General features: G+C 37.8%; 1 protein-coding gene and 1 long non-coding RNA gene across 3 annotated transcripts; both read right to left on the bottom strand.

Annotated features, from left to right (window-relative positions):
- Position 1: 1 nt before the first annotated feature.
- Positions 2-15,732, bottom strand: LOC147795346 (uncharacterized). Of its 2 annotated transcripts, none has more exons than XR_015423988.1 (4): positions 15,532-15,732; positions 2,526-2,680; positions 438-527; positions 2-71 (listed from the first exon to the last, which is right to left on the bottom strand). It is a non-coding gene; the product is annotated as an uncharacterized LOC147795346 (long non-coding RNA). The 2 variants fall into 2 exon arrangements; XR_015423989.1 differs by lacking the exon at positions 15,532-15,732 and adding an exon at positions 5,097-5,525.
- LOC147795347 (uncharacterized) lies at positions 6,190-11,789 on the bottom strand. The gene is made up of 2 exons (XM_087132032.1): positions 9,001-11,789; positions 6,190-7,627 (listed from the first exon to the last, which is right to left on the bottom strand). Exons 1-2 carry the CDS (start codon positions 9,604-9,606, stop codon positions 7,607-7,609), a joined length of 627 nt encoding a protein of 208 aa, XP_086988158.1. The 5' UTR covers positions 9,607-11,789; the 3' UTR covers positions 6,190-7,606.
- Positions 15,733-15,970: the final 238 nt, after the last annotated feature.

The raw sequence follows: 15,970 nt of genomic DNA, 5'->3' as shown, positions 1-15,970 counted from the left end.
ATGAGGAATTACACAGGCGATAATCAGCACCTGTTTGTCCTTTTTGTCAACCTACATGTAACTGTAAACAGCTGTAAACAATATATGTGAACAGACTGCAGTGAGAGACTACAGGTTCTATGCTGTATCATGCAGATACAACATAAAGAAGGCACTGGTTGTGAGAGATGTTGTGTTTCATGGCATCACTGGGCTCTAATAACTATTCTGAATGACATTTCATAAAGCTATGTACATCTTGAGATGTACAATTCATTAACAAATCTATACATGTATTTAAATCAAGGCCTGATTCTAGAATTCCTCTGACAAGGGCCAGAATATCTTTAGAAAAGGAATTCCATCTCTATTTAGGAGAAAAACAAATACCAGGTCTGTTTGGCCAAAACAAAATTAAACACATTTATAACCCAAACCATGTCAATGCTTCAACGCACCAGAGAGGAGAGCCACACCCAGCTGCAGCTCCTTAGCTACATCATGGATGAGGATTTCTTCTTCATCAGTTGCCATGGTGACAGCATCATCTAAGGCACACAAAATGGAAACAAATTCCAATTTTACATTTGAAGGCAACAAGGCATTTCAAAGATATAGCAAAGGTTTTGAGTACTCACACATGACATGTACTAGTACATGTACATGTATGTATGAATAGTGTATCGTTACCAGTTTCAGTTTTGTTTGCAAGGTCATGAATATTAATATGTGTTAATTGTATGAATGTCCATGAAGGTAAAATGTACTGGACATTACATTCATGCAAAGAAGACCAGACACAGAATACTTACCATTGCAGTACCATGTTGTTGGCATCTTGAACAAGTTAAAATGTTAAAATCACACTCCAAGCAACAAAATTTAATGTACAGGAAGAATGATTTAAGCCAAGAGATATGGCATATCAGAATCAAACATATTATGAAGTGCAAAACAACACAAAAAGTGGTCTGTGTTCACTTTCACAGCTGTTCAGAATTCTACCAGTTGAAGCCCACATTCAGGTTTTCCTGAGGTTTTCTTGTAATGACTGGGCAGACTTCCCACAGGAATTACAAACAACATGCCAGCCAAGAATCCTGGGTCTGGTAAACCAATGAATTATTATCCAGGAGTTGTTCACACAGGCACACTCAAAACAACGACCAGGCAATATACATGTATGTGAAACTTCCCTCACCAATGCAGTCCGGTTTTTGTGTATTACACATCAGTGACACAAGTTTTCATTGGTGTGGTGGGAAGTGGGTTGGGAAATCCAACACTCCCCAATGGTGAACTGACACTATATGTGACTACAGTTTTTGGATGAGAGTTGGTTAGGCCTTGTCAACAATTGTACCTTCCTGTATTTACATGTACACGTACATGTATGTGTAGAAGACACAACCACTGAATCCTTTCCTGTGGTCATAATGTGGAAGTAAAGTCCCAGTAAAAGTAAAGGAAAAGATTCCTACAAGCTTGTACGCAGTGAGGTTAGGGTCAACTAAATTTCCATAGGGATAGTTTATACTAGTTCAAGTACATTGCACCCTTAACAAAGGTACATGTTCATGGACATGTTTCTTTACACAGTCACGATTACTTCAGATATTAAAAGTTCTAGTTAATTCAATGATTGAAGCCAAAACTTCAGTCCGCCCTAAATCATTTTTATATTGAAAAGGATTCTGGTCTGAAAAGTGCTGCAATTCAAACAACCTTGAAAATATTTTGATTTAGAACTATGCTACGTTTTTGTATCACTACCATTCTTGGGATGTTAATTAGATTTGTTTATTCACACAATTGACAGCAGCAGCTGTTGTTGCCACATGACAACGGTAAATGTGTGAGAATCAAATGTACAGAATAAAACTAAATATTATGAATATGTAATGTTTATTCTGCTGCTGAATTAATCCAAAGGTAGGTGAGGATGAAGGGGGAAGACGGGGGAGGAGCTTGTCTTTAATCACACACAAATTCAACAATTACTCATTTTTTACACTGTCACTGTTTTTGGATGCATTTTGTCGGACTTTGGTAAATGATTGAGCATTTTTGTGTAAATCACTCCCAAAATTTCCATGGTACATGTATTTTCAGTCTTAGTATGCAATATTCGTTAGATGTAACAAGGGTCACTCTGCATAATTTATGCTTAGTGCAGGTGCATGCATTATTCTTACAGAGGCAATAATCTTTTCCATGTACATGTATTTTAATAAGCTACATGTACATGTACACGTACTTGTACGAGTTAGATTGTAGCAGATATAAAGCAAACCTTAATTCTTACAAGTTATAAGTACTTTTACCAAGCTTTCTATACTGTTACATTTCCTGTCTGAGAAAACTGAACATACCAGTCCAAACATGATCGATATTTTGAGTGTTAGTAAATTTTACTTCAACATGTTGAAACTACCATGCTTGAAGTTAGTAATTCTCTCAGTCACTCCACACAAAGCTTTGTTTCTGGTTAGTAAGTCAAGAAATAAAGCGTGCTGTCACAGGCTCACAAAGCATGAGTTACCTACATGGAGAATGACATTGGCCGTGTGCTAAAAGGTTCAGGAGGGGATTCCTGTTTCCCAGGGATAATCTGACAATCTCTTGTCCAGTTTGTAAACTCCAAGCAATTAAAGCTGCCATCATGGTGGGGTCAGAGACCCACTGAGAAGGCCAAGATCATCTGGGAATTACAAACAAGCAGGATACACAGAGAATGGAGTTTGTAATTTAAGCAAAAAGCAAAATATACATAAAACAAATGAACAACAACAGTGATGTTAAACAATGAGCCAGTTGGGTATTCCAACAGCGCATGCTCATTGCCCAAAATGAAGTGCGTCTGAGGTCATTTGGACATGCATGTGAAGTTGCCACATCAGCACGGCCCCATGTGGACACACATGTTGTGTTTCCTTGTGACCTTTCTGTTTTGAAAGACAAATCTGGCTCTTTCTAGTCAAAATGTACAATGAGGCTCATGTTCCATTTACAGTGGTATACCCTTCAGAACTACAAGAAACTTTGTAAACCTTTTGGGCATGTTGGGGATAACAAAGCAGTTTCTTCTGCTGACACCTGCTACCAATGTACAAGCACAACCATGCACAAATTAAAACTGGGCTGCTTACTCAGACTACCTGTACTTTATGAACACTACAGATGGTGCACATTGCATGCACAGCTAAGAATATTTTTAATTACTCTATGATTCCCGGAAATACATGTACACACTGCCATCAAAGGTCAAATGCTGCACGCAGTTTAACCCCCATCACAGTACAGAACCATAAGTACTGTGGATTAATACAGACATGTACAGGGTAAATAAAGCATGCAAGCAGCTACTCAGTTTTTCACAATGAAACATGTGCACTGAGTAAATTGTCAAATGAATACATGTACGGTATAAGACACAATTTTCATAATTTCCCATGACTCGATTTGTACTTGTCAACAGCTTCATACATGTACATGTACAATGCATAATTGATGTAGGCAGAATGACGAGGAACCTTAAACAGTAAAGCTAAATGTTGATGACATCATCTTTCTCTGATTGCTGGAAGCAAATCAAGTAGACTCTTTTTAATCTGTGGTATGGTCATCGCATGTATGACAATCCCCTGATCGATGGATAAACTGGTCTTACATGTACATGTACATGTATAAGTACCGTAAAAGAATTGGAGGCCTAGTGACGGAATGATCAATGATGTCTGAAGGCCAAATTGACTCTGTGCAGTGTGGCAAAAAGACTAGGAAAATAAAAGACTGTCCTTCAATTAAACTGTCTAGTTTTCACCATTTTGATTTATTGAATGATGTAGGTTTTTGGGTCAGTAGTTTAAAACCCAGAAAAAACCCTATAGACACATACATGTACACCTACCAGTACATTGTACATGACCGTGATGTTCTGAAAAACATGTAAGTCACAAAATAATGTATATCGGAACATAAATCACACATATGAATGACTGTGATGCAACAGTAATCTTCTAAGGTGATGAGGGTTTCATAAATACATGTAGTAGAATATCTACCAGTTTCTCAGTGTTCTTAAGACACAACAACACTCAACACAAGCGTTACATGTAAGAGAGAGGGAACAGTAATCAATCATGTCTGCCAAATTACAAAAGTCAAGGTCACAGTTTTATCACTTGATAAGCATTTGGAATGGTCATTATGACTATTATGGTGAAGATATTGGCTTTAGTTATCTCACTGAACCATCAACTGGTTATCCTCTGTAAGATGGCCATTATCAATATGCATAGACTTGGCTATTAAGCTGTAAGAATTTTCAGGAAATTTTTATCTTGGTAGAAAACAATGTACCCTGGATGTATTTGACAAAATGATGCTCATACATGTACATTGTATTTTTCATGAACTTTAGGGTAACACATTATGATTTCACGCATCTTTAAAACTGGCAACATCCCATGAAACAGATCGACCAACAACTTACATGTACATAATGTACACCTGTACATACATGTACATGTAGTCTACATACCCGGTACATTAACAACGGAAGCTTCCTACAATGCTCACGTGAGACCAAACAGAAGTCTGCTGCCAATAACATGCTTCATATATTCGCAGTACGTTTTTATATATTCACCATCTACAAATACCTAAATCCACATGAATGTAACACACACTGAATATTCTGTCTATGTACAGTGTACACACATGTACGGTACATGACTCTACCATTAATGTAAATTGTCAAATAAGATGAAATAAGTCACAAGACATGTAAACATTCATGCAGGGCATTGATTTCATCCTAGAAATCCTTATTATCCAAGAGACAAAAGTCAAACGAAAATTACCCTCCAAGATGGATAATTGTGAGAAAAACTCAGAGATTGTTGCAAGGAAATTAAAGCTAAGGAAATACAGTACATGCGTGCTTTGAAGGTAAAACATAATGAGTTCCAAGAGTGCAGTTGCATACAGGTATGTACACATAATGATGTATGCAATAGATTTCTTGTCTAAATTCTGTGAGATTTCTAAACTACTACATTTTACATTACGAATCCAAAATAACTTCAAATGAAAACATCTACAGCAATACGCACCTATACTGTAAAAGAAGCCATTTTCGTCAGCACTGTACACATACATGGCCACTTTGTTTATGAGACTACATGTAGGTGTGTGCACATGTGTGTGAAGGGCATACAAGCAATCTATCAAATTGTCCAGTTCTTCATTTTGCGTGCAACTGGCCATGCAAACCACTAGGGAGACTAACATTATCATCAGACAATCCACAGACTACACGTGAGGCCTACGCACATCAGCACATCACGTCATCCATATACTTACAGCTAAGGGAATAATTTATCTACACGTATAACGGCAAAGAGCATGATCCGAGTAAAAACAGCATTTCTGAAGACTCTCTAGTTGACAAGAAACCTCTAATCAATGTCAAACAAAAATAATTATTATGACTCTTTCAACAATAATGTTTTTCTGTTGAATAATTTTTTTATGATGTTGATGATGGAGATGGGTCAGGCATGACATCATCACAGATCTTATGCACGCACCTGTTTGTGTAGTTTAGGAGGAGAATAAGCATCATCATCAAGAGCCAGATGTTTAGTTTATTGTGATGTGCCGTCAGACACAGGACATGATCCATGGCAAATTTCATCAAATTTTTTTATTTCTGAGATGCTTCAAAAGTCACCCATAGTACACATACACAGGCCATCTTTTACAAATGAATCACTACATGTACACTGTACATACATGTACAATCAATTTGATTTTCATTCAGAATGCTGTGGCCATTTCTAGAATGCTTTGCAGCTGGGAACATTAGCACATCACTACACCATCAAGTGCATGTATATCTCACTTTAATATTGTCAGAACTCTTTATTACCATATTGAATTACTCTTAGCCACACTTTTTCAGGAAGTCCTTGACTGTTTGCATCATTGCATGACTGTATCTTTTTAAGGCTGAGCTATAGATCTCATTTGTTGGTGATTTATCAAAACAATATTGCCAACAAAAAGCAGATGGGACATGCATATTTGTAATCTGATTTCCAAGGTCAAATTGCTAAAATTTGGTGTCCTTGGTTTCTGTATTTCATTATTTAATAAATCAAATTCCCTTAAAAATGGAACTTTGGAATAACAAAATGCTATGAAAAGACCCGGACATCTTGTGGCATTGCTGTTATTTCTACAACTTTATTTCTGTAAATCTCACAGTGCATAATTTTAACACAGCATCAAATACAAAAGGAAGCAACTCAAAAATTAAAGCTACTTAAAAATGGTTTCAGTTTAAAATTCAAAACAGTTCCAATTAAAAAATTCATAAATAAACTTAAATTAAATTAATTAAAAACTTCATAAATGTACTTCATGTACATGTACTTGAGTAACACGCCAGCAATCAAATACTGGTGTAGAGAAAAAAGATATGAGTACATGTATATATACAGAACTTCACAATCAGCCTCTTACACACAAATTTCTAGGGCAAATTTTTCTTAACCAGGCCAGTGAAGTTGTTCTGTTATCTTGGTAATGAATCAGGGAGTGACCCGAGACATCCGAGGACAAGGTTGTGGTCATTCAAAGCATTCTGAAATGTCATCATCATTTTCTCATTGGAATGATAACATCTGTTCTGCCTATAAATAAACTCATAATAGAACAGGAGAAGTAATTAAAGAAATTCCAAGGTAATTGAGGAATCTGACTCATAATGGAGCAGTTCACCAGTGTGTTATCATTGCTAAAATTGTTCAGATTATTTAAGTAAATTACACAAACTTCAAGACTTGAGCAGTTTTTTCTGTGCATGTACGTGTTTCTACAAGTAGTAATTATAAATACATGCCCGAGTATTCCTCAAAAGGAAATTGAGACACCAAACTGTGTTCGGACAAGCAAGCTGACTAGCTACAGTACTGTAGACTGTAGTTAAGTTAATGCACTACAGCCACCACCAAAGAAGTATACTTGATCAAGGTCTGTAGAATATGACAAATATTAATGAATTAACGGATGGCCAGCAATATGTGGTGGTTCATCTACACTGAAAATAATTCCTCAAACAGAAGTGCTTGATAAGTACCTGTACAATGTATTTCAAAACCCTCTTATGAAAACTCTAGTTTGAGGGACCTGTTGAGGATTCCTGTGATCACAAGTACAAATGGCAAACAAAACGTTGAATTATCAAACAAAGATGACATCACCAGCATTTACAAAGTAAAGATTCAAAGTTCATTTCAGGAATTGAAATGCCAACATGTGATCTATCCAGGGCAGTGGGGGAGGAATAAAAAACCTCAACATCTGTCAAACTTTATCGTTTGGGGAGGATTGATCTTGGGGCAATTCTGATGGGAATTTCATGATTCAAAAGTGGCTAAGATTCAAAACCTGAAGTGCAGAAAATGAAAGTCTGCTTGCTCTGAAATATTGATCTAACAAATTATATCACCAGCACTCTGCAGACGTGAACATCCCCAAATCTGAAGGATTAACATATTGACAGAAAGGAATAGATGCTTCCAACCAGAAATCCATCACATTCATGCACTGGGTTGCTTCATTCCACTGACACCTCCATCTGTATTTTTGTAAAACAAAAATGTGGAAAAATTCACTCAAAATGATCCATAAAAACATCGTAAACACTAACTCTAAATATCACACTGACTCTGGTACACACTGTAGTCTGTACATACATTCACAAATTTGTAGGGCTATGCAATGCAATATTTGTACATGTATGTGTATTTTGCATAACAACTGACACATTTGGAATATACTTCTAAACTCTGATCAACTTTCTTTTCAAAGGGTAATAAAGATAAGCTTAGGAAGCTTTTCAATTCTATTATTTTAAACAGGTGTGTGAGTGGCCACTTAAAATTACAGCTGACAACAGCTACATGGTAGTAAAAAGCTGAAATGTAAAAGTTCCCATACTTTTGTAAAAACCAGGTATACAAGAAAGCTGAAATGTGAAAGTTTCCATACTTTTGTACAAACCAGGTGTATAAGAAAGCTGAAATGTGAAAGTTCCCATACTTTTGTAAAAACCAGGTATACAAGAAAGCTGACATGTGAAAGTTTCCATACTTTTGTACAAACCAGGTGTACAAGAAAGCTGAAATGTGAAAGTTTCCATACTTTTGTACAAACCAGGTGTACAAGAAAGCTGAAATGTGAAAGTTCCCATACTTTTGTACAAACCAGGTGTACAAGAAAGCTGAAATGTGAAAGTTCCCATACTTTTGTACAAACCAGGTGTACAAGAAAGCTGAAATGTGAAAGTTTCCATACTTTTGTACAAACCAGGTGTACAAGAAAGCTGAAATGTGAAAGTTCCCATACTTTTGTACAAACCAGGTGTATAAGAAAGCTGAAATGTGAAAGTTTCCATACTTTTGTACCAACCAGGTGTACAAGAAAGCTGAAATGTGAAAGTTCCCATACTTTTGTACAAACCAGGTGTATAAGAAAGCTGAAATGTGAAAGTTCCCATACTTTTGTACAAACCAGGTGTATAAGAAAGCTGAAATTCTGGGTCAACATCTACATGTACATATAAACAAAAAACCTGAAATCAGTCTACAAGCTGAATTCTCATACCCCTGTTTAAATAAGGGCACTCAAACTGGGGCGGAGGAATATGAGGAAGGTGTTGAAAAAGGTTGGTAGTTAGATGGAAGAGCACAGAATTCAAGGGCTGCACCCAGTGTGCATGACTGCAAATTAGTAACATTGTTGATGGTATGATATATTACACATGTTACATGTCCAACCAAGAAATTGTAATGAGATCTTTTTCTAAGGCTCTAAATAGACATTCTGTAACAGGGAACACTGTTGAATTGATTGGTGTGTGAAAATGGCTGTAAATCACACAGGAGGCAACATGCATGTACTTTTGATATTTATCGTTAGGAAATGTAAACGCCATTGATAATACTGTACCTCTGATGGATATGTCCTGTTGCTCAGAGAACGCTCACTCTCAGCTTCTGTCTGTGGGCTGCTTGCTATTTCCATGACAACTTGTGGCTGATATCGATCCTGATCATCACTACGTAAAAGAGGAGGTGTCGTATCATCACATGAGGGCGCTGTACTGCTTTGTGACGAAATATCTTGAGCTGTGCGTAGTAGATGCTTCAACAAATCTGTAACCGTCCCCTCATGATCTCCCGCATTGGGATGTTTTCTATTTGTATGTGTCATTTCTCCAGTATCCGAAGTGTTGCTTGTGACGAGAGTGGGTCGATTAATAACAGCAGCATCAGTGTTAGTGTCCTCCTTTAAACGCCTTTTAGCAGCCTCATTAGAGCCTGCCTGTTTTTTCCTCCTTCGTCTCTTACGTTTCTTACTTTTCTCTTCAGCTTTACTCTGCAATTGTCCATCTTCAACCTGAAACCATCTTGGGCTAGGGTCCCGCCTCCTGCATAGCAGAAATGGACACAGACAGCAACAACCCAAGATGTTCTCTTTTCCACAGAGACAGAAGACATCCTGATACCACGATCTTGAAGGATGTACATTATTGTTTGTTTCCTCAGCTGCCATGGCAACCTGATTATCCAAGCTAAAGCGCTGTCTTAAGTCAAGCTGCCTTCAATATTACTGGTACATGTAATCCAGCAGTGACGTCTTGTTAGAAACGCCAGACTTAGAAATTTATGCAACACTTGAAGATGCTCACTTTTATAACAGCATTACCAGATGATCAGTTTCTCAACAAATAAAATTGAAATTACCAGTAGTGAACAGGTACATGTACATGTACTTCTGCTGTCACAAAATTGCTTCAGGGGCTTGGATGAGTGTCCTCCAACTTTTGGCAACAAAAAGCCGACTGGAATTGGAGTCCATTCTGCTGCACTGAATCTTCAGATACATGTACGTACTTGAAGAAAAACACACAGCTCTCGAAAACCTTGTTTTCATTCAAAACATGGCGAGGAGAAATTTATGCTGATGTCATTCCATTGCTTGCAGTGTCAGTGCACCTGTTCTGTGAGAGCCCGTCTGGAAACCTAAACAATGTACATGTATGTACAGTGTATGACGAACAAACAAAATGTGCCAGCTACATGTATGTTGCTGCAAATTTTAGCAAACACCAAACAACCTCCAATCATTGTGATGTCTGAATTCTTAATCAAATTACTCTTTAAGCCAAATACTACACCGTACAGGTACCGGTACAAAATGTGCACCTGTCTCAGGCATGAACAGGATTGTCTAGCTTACAGTCTTAGTACAGTGTACGGTGGAACATTATGTCATACCATGCCATTGTCATAAGTCTCACGGCAACACTGAAATTTTAGCAAAACTACGGTCTCAACAATAGTTGCTCAAAATAGGCATGTGGCCTTCAAGGGACGTGACTTCTCAACTGCACACTGGAGGGCATACCACGCACAATACATGTACTGCATTTATACACTTGAATGGTCTGATTACACCATGTCAAATTAAATATAAACTCCTAAAACAGGAGCTGGTAGAGTGTAACATGTACATGTAGCTGATTCAGGCAACTAAATTTGCAGATCGTCAAACTGAAGTGAAGTCTCTTGTCCGTAGGCTTATGTGTACATCTTCAAGATTATCCAAAGAAATTTTTCAGGGGAAAGCAGTCCTGAAGAAAGAAGCTGCAAGTTCCAAGCACAAATAACTCTTCAATTTCCATGGCACAAAATCATCAAATGGCCAGGCACAGCGTAGCATGTGGGCCACAGCAAAGAACCACATGTATCGTTCAGACATGAATACCGGTACATGTGCTTCATTCCCCATCAGACAGACAGATGAACCAGCTCTTCTTTGAACAGTCTGGTTGCAGATCCTCAATAGAATACTTGAATGGTGTTATGTAACATCTCAGTAATAATGATTTCTTATTGTGGTGCTTTTACACACAAATTACCTTCACCTCCTGGTTTGCTTGCTTTCCATTGTCCACGGATGATGATCAGTTGTATTGCTACATGTACCGTAGTCTGCACGGTACACGTGCACCAAAAATCAGTCTGATCAATCAACATCCGACAGTATACCGGTACATCACACGTACATTTTACTCTTCTCTAATGGCTGTAGGATTGGAAAGTTCTGCAGTTCGCTGAACACAAATTCTCATTTTCCAAACAAGCTTTGCTTCCAGATGCAAAGTGTACGAAAACATGGCACACAAATGTATACCAATACAATGTACTTGTACCTACAGAAAAGGCACGGAACTGTTTCCATTTCAAAATATTTGAGTGCACAACACTCACATGTCACACACACTACAGGCACATACACTGTACATGTAGTATGTATCCTTCATGTTGTCACAAGTTATCCCAACCTAAGCCAATAGCGGGTACATCTACAAACGATTCAGTCCTGACTCACATTCCAGCCACGACAGTGTAGGCAATTTTGTACACTCCTAGTAAACTTTAAATTTACATGTACCGTAGGTCCTGACAAAGCTGACCGTTCAAAGTCTAACGTAATTGAAATGTCCCAAAGCAGTGCAGGAACAGGTAAATTTACACGTTATGAAGAAAATGCTGCCACAAAGTTTGAAGTGTTCAAAGTTCATACCAAACTGATTCCAAAGTCTCTACGTACATGTACCAGTAGTGGGATTATTGTCAAACTTGTCAACAAATTCCATCTTGATACATGTGTGGTCACTAGTGGTTGAAGCAGGGGAGGAGGACAGGGGGTCAGTGGCCCCCCACTTTTTCGGTTGGGGTTGCATCCCTATTGTTTGCAGGTCCTACATGTACATGTATAATGGGGTGGGGCTAAAGATGTACATGCAGTTCAACGATGGAGGAGATTATTCTGCAATATGCATGTCTTATACTGTAGAGTATATTACAGAGACAAGGTCTCCTTTTTTAAAACTATGTATTTAAAATTCAATGCGAGAAAAAAGTTCGTGATTTGGAGGGTCCACCGGTCTCAAAAAGGAAAACAACAGTCAGTGGTTTCATTTTGCCATTCTGTTCCTTGGGAGTTGGAATAACTATGACTGTTTGGTGCTGTATAGCATACCGGTACATGTATACATTTGTATACAATCATGAAGGGCTCCAAGCCTTCCAGTCTCAGCATCAGTGTCTTTTCTGACAGTGACGCTGATGATCAGTTGGTTTCTTCTTACTCCTACGATGAGATAATCTTGTCAGTGACATCAGCACTGAAGCAGTTTTGCCAAACTAATTTTAGTAAGAACTTTGGGAAGAAGATGCAATCAACAAAGCAGATACATGTACATGTAACTTATCAGCAATGCTGGTATCGTCCAGCAAGGACATGACAAGACTTCAGAACACCAACAGTGTGTTTTACTGTGTAACATCGGGCACAGTTACTGCATGGACCGCGTCACATGCAGTGATTTTAAATACCTCGCCAGAACTATTCCCACGTATCACGTCATAAGTTTGGCCAATTTACATGCTGTCCTCAGTGACAATTTTATACAAATAATGCCTGGTTCTAGTCATTTTAATATTCGTCAGATGGCAAAAATATATCCTGTTTATTTTGGTTGTGTGGGTTTTCAGTTACACATTGAAAGCCTAATTTGACACAAATACATGTATGATGCGATCTGCAACATGGTGAGCTTTGTCATTTTGGTGCATATAAACTTCCAATTAATTTAGACATGCTCAAGATTGTTTCCAGATACATTCCATTTATGATTCTATAATTGTCTACAAAATGAATGCAGGTTGTCTAGCATCATGAATTAAACAGTTTTGAAAACGGGGCAGTTCCAGATCAATTTGAAGTTGATATGCACCAAACTGGAAAAGCTCACCATGGGAAGGTTTTTACAGATCACATCACAAATATCCTCCATCGTTGAACAACATTCTTAATGGGCCGATTGGCCAACAATGGCTGAGGCCTGATGGTCTAATAACAACTCTCCCCCCCCCACTTTGAAAATCGTTCTGCTTCCGGTGTGTGTGGTTAAAATGCTACTTATTGAAGAAGTAAAACAGATCATATGTAGTTTTATTTAATGAGATGCCTGTCACATACATTCACGTACAAAACCTACTAAACCATACCAAGGTCATTATTCAACAAACACTTGAACAGAAGCTCTACGAGTAGATACATGTACATGTAATATAACACAGCACTGTATACATGGGTAGGCATTCACTGAGTTCAGGGGACAAGTTCTTTTATTAACTGAGTTGTGGGGACATTTCTGAAACCACAATGTTATCGATCCCCACAAAATACATGTACATGCAGGTAAAATATCGAGTATACGTGTATGTCCCTACAACTACAGTGCAGGAGTGTGTGTACATGCATCACCGCCACAGCCAGCACTGATGGGGGCTTTGCTACTCTCCACAGGTCTTAGTTTTCTGAAGTCAAGGCACAGTTCCTCTAGTACTGTATCTCTTAGCACTAATAGGGCAAGGGGGATATGATGTCTTAAGAGGTGTACCCTTACATAATAAAAATGTATTAAATGTACATGTATCTACCACGTAACTACATGTACGTGTACATTCCTTTCTGATGTTTGTTTATGGCAATCAGAAATAAAAGTCCAACCACAAATTTCACTTCATTACAACCAACCAACATGTAATGAGATACATGTACATGTAGTAGGCTACTGATACTTACATGTACATACATGTATATGTATACATACATGTACGATATGGGAACATGTATCCAGTGTGATGTACACATACTGTACGCCAGCTGACCTGTACTGTACATTTATAGTGACCTGTACATGTAGGTGGTGGTATCATTTCTTTTCCTTTAGAATAGTCCTCCATCTTCGAAGTTCAAACATGGAGGTAGATTCTACCTCCATGGTTCAAATAATGGATTTTATTACACACCTGAGGTTTTCCAAGTTACCGGTAAATCACTCCATAAAATCTTCTTCTCGTCATTTTTAATGCAGCGATCCCATCAGTTGTTACTTGGGTATACAATGTAGGTACGTGTAAGTTTTGCAAAAACTGATCAAGTCTTTTCTTGGAAGAAGCAGCAATTTTATATGCTTACTATAATGCATACATGGCATAGAGACACAGCTATAAGTATGTATTCAAGGCTGAGTTTGGCAGCAGCACTGAATCTTTCCTGAGACAGGAAGGCTTGGCAAAACATTGAGGAATCACACAAATATTTTAAAGTGTCAACTCCTCTTTGATAGAGGTAAGCTACATTAAAGAATTAAAATAGCGCATGAGACAAAGAAAGCTTGCTGAAAATGCCAACATGGTTGAAACAAATTTGCTTGGAACTCCTTGCTTCCTGTTTTGGAATTCTTAATGATGTTCACTTCAAGTGGGAAATAAGCAAAGGAGGAAAGTTTCCAAAGATAAATTTCAACACAGTCCATTCTTGGTATACCTTGTTACAATTAACGCATGTCACATGTTTGACTTCCATACATAGATGTACAATGTTGGGTGGAATTGGTTGATTAAAAATATTAGCATGATTGTGTGAGTGCATTGCACTAAATCATGACTATCAGTTGATCTTGTTTGTAATCTCCAATTTTACTTCCCTTTTTGGAAAAAAACTTCCACAACTGTGAGAGAGTATGTATAGGGAAAGAAAAAATAAGCTAAATCATGCGATAAGATAGACTGATCACAGAAACATTGCGCAACTGTGCAGATCCACTGATTGTACTCAACAGAAATGGGCCTACATGTACATGTACGTCATGCTGTCAAGCTTGTCAAAGCCTGGTAAAAGAGGAAAGAGTACATGTACATGTTAGGGAAAAAAGGTTACATCCCAACTCCACTTTTCTCATCATGTACATGTATCATCTCAACAGAAGTCAGTCATTACAGAAATGCTGGAAAGACACGAATTCTGGACTGAGAAACACTTACCGATGTTTTTGGGAAATACTTAGAAAACTCTCTTTACTCCCAGTACTACTAGACCATGTACACAACTGCTGAAGTGGATTCAGGATGCAACATTTTTTCCAAATTGTCTTTTTAGGTTTAGGTTTTACTGTTTTGCACACATCTCGTGGCCTGACGGCCAAATTACATGTATGTTACCCGTTAAAAAGTAGAGGCAAACACCAATTTAAATTAAATTAAAAAAAAAACATGACGATGGACAGATTAACTTCACAACTCAGTAATACTTGTCACAGACTCAAAATAATGCCGGGTTTTACCTGTTTAAAACATCAATAAAGAAGGGTATAGGACTCTTCTTGATTCTCTTCATGCTCTCAAACTCCATTTCATCAGTAAATTGATATCTGAATGAGTGACAAGTCTGTTTGAAATGATTGGTTATGAACTTGTTTATTCAAAATTATTTTAGCCCAACGTTAGGCCTACTTGGTCTTCATTTACGATTCTCTAAAGACATGAAAGATCTCATTCTCAAACACTGCATTTCACGCATATAATGAACAATCAATAGGTAATACAATGACTTACTCACCAGACATCTGCACTTCTTCTTCAAACCTTCATCAAACAGTACAAAGATTTACTCATCATACATGTCAGCAGTGACATTTTCACGCTTAAATTACAGTTTACACGTACAGTACGTAAGCGTACGTACATGTACGTGTACGTACATGTACATGTGGCCGGCCCATCCTTATTTTCCTCCCGGATATCATTACCGCCAGCGTATAACGCGCCCTCTATTGCCGGCCTGACCTGACCTTTCACTAGAAACGACTATTTTCTGTCTCGCAGGTTTAGCTAAAGCTAAACATGCAATAGTTCAAAGGATTAGCAAGGTCAGACATCAAAATAAACTAGAGTAAAGTAGGAAAATAAAGGATTTTTCTTTTTAATTTGAAAAAGGTGGCATAATTTTTCCCTATGATATTGTAATATTTTTGTCCTGTGATTAAAGACCATTTTGT

Source organism: Acanthaster planci, unplaced genomic scaffold (assembly GCF_054643075.1).
Source record: "Acanthaster planci isolate LZ-2023a unplaced genomic scaffold, COTS_SCS Contig66, whole genome shotgun sequence".
Taxonomy (NCBI): Eukaryota; Metazoa; Echinodermata; class Asteroidea; order Valvatida; family Acanthasteridae; genus Acanthaster; species Acanthaster planci.
The sequence above is the reverse complement of the archived record's forward strand: the minus strand, read 5'-3'. Positions and strand labels throughout refer to the sequence as shown.

Excerpts from the sequence above, each read along its gene's own strand:
- LOC147795347 (XM_087132032.1), bottom strand. The coding sequence starts at position 9,606 with ATGGCAGCTGAGGAAACAAACAATAATGTACATCCTTCAAGATCGTGG. Across the intron at positions 7,628-9,000 it reads ACAGGACATATCCATCAGAG|ATGGAGGTGTCAGTGGAATG; the intron begins GTACAGTATTAT and ends ACAAAAATACAG.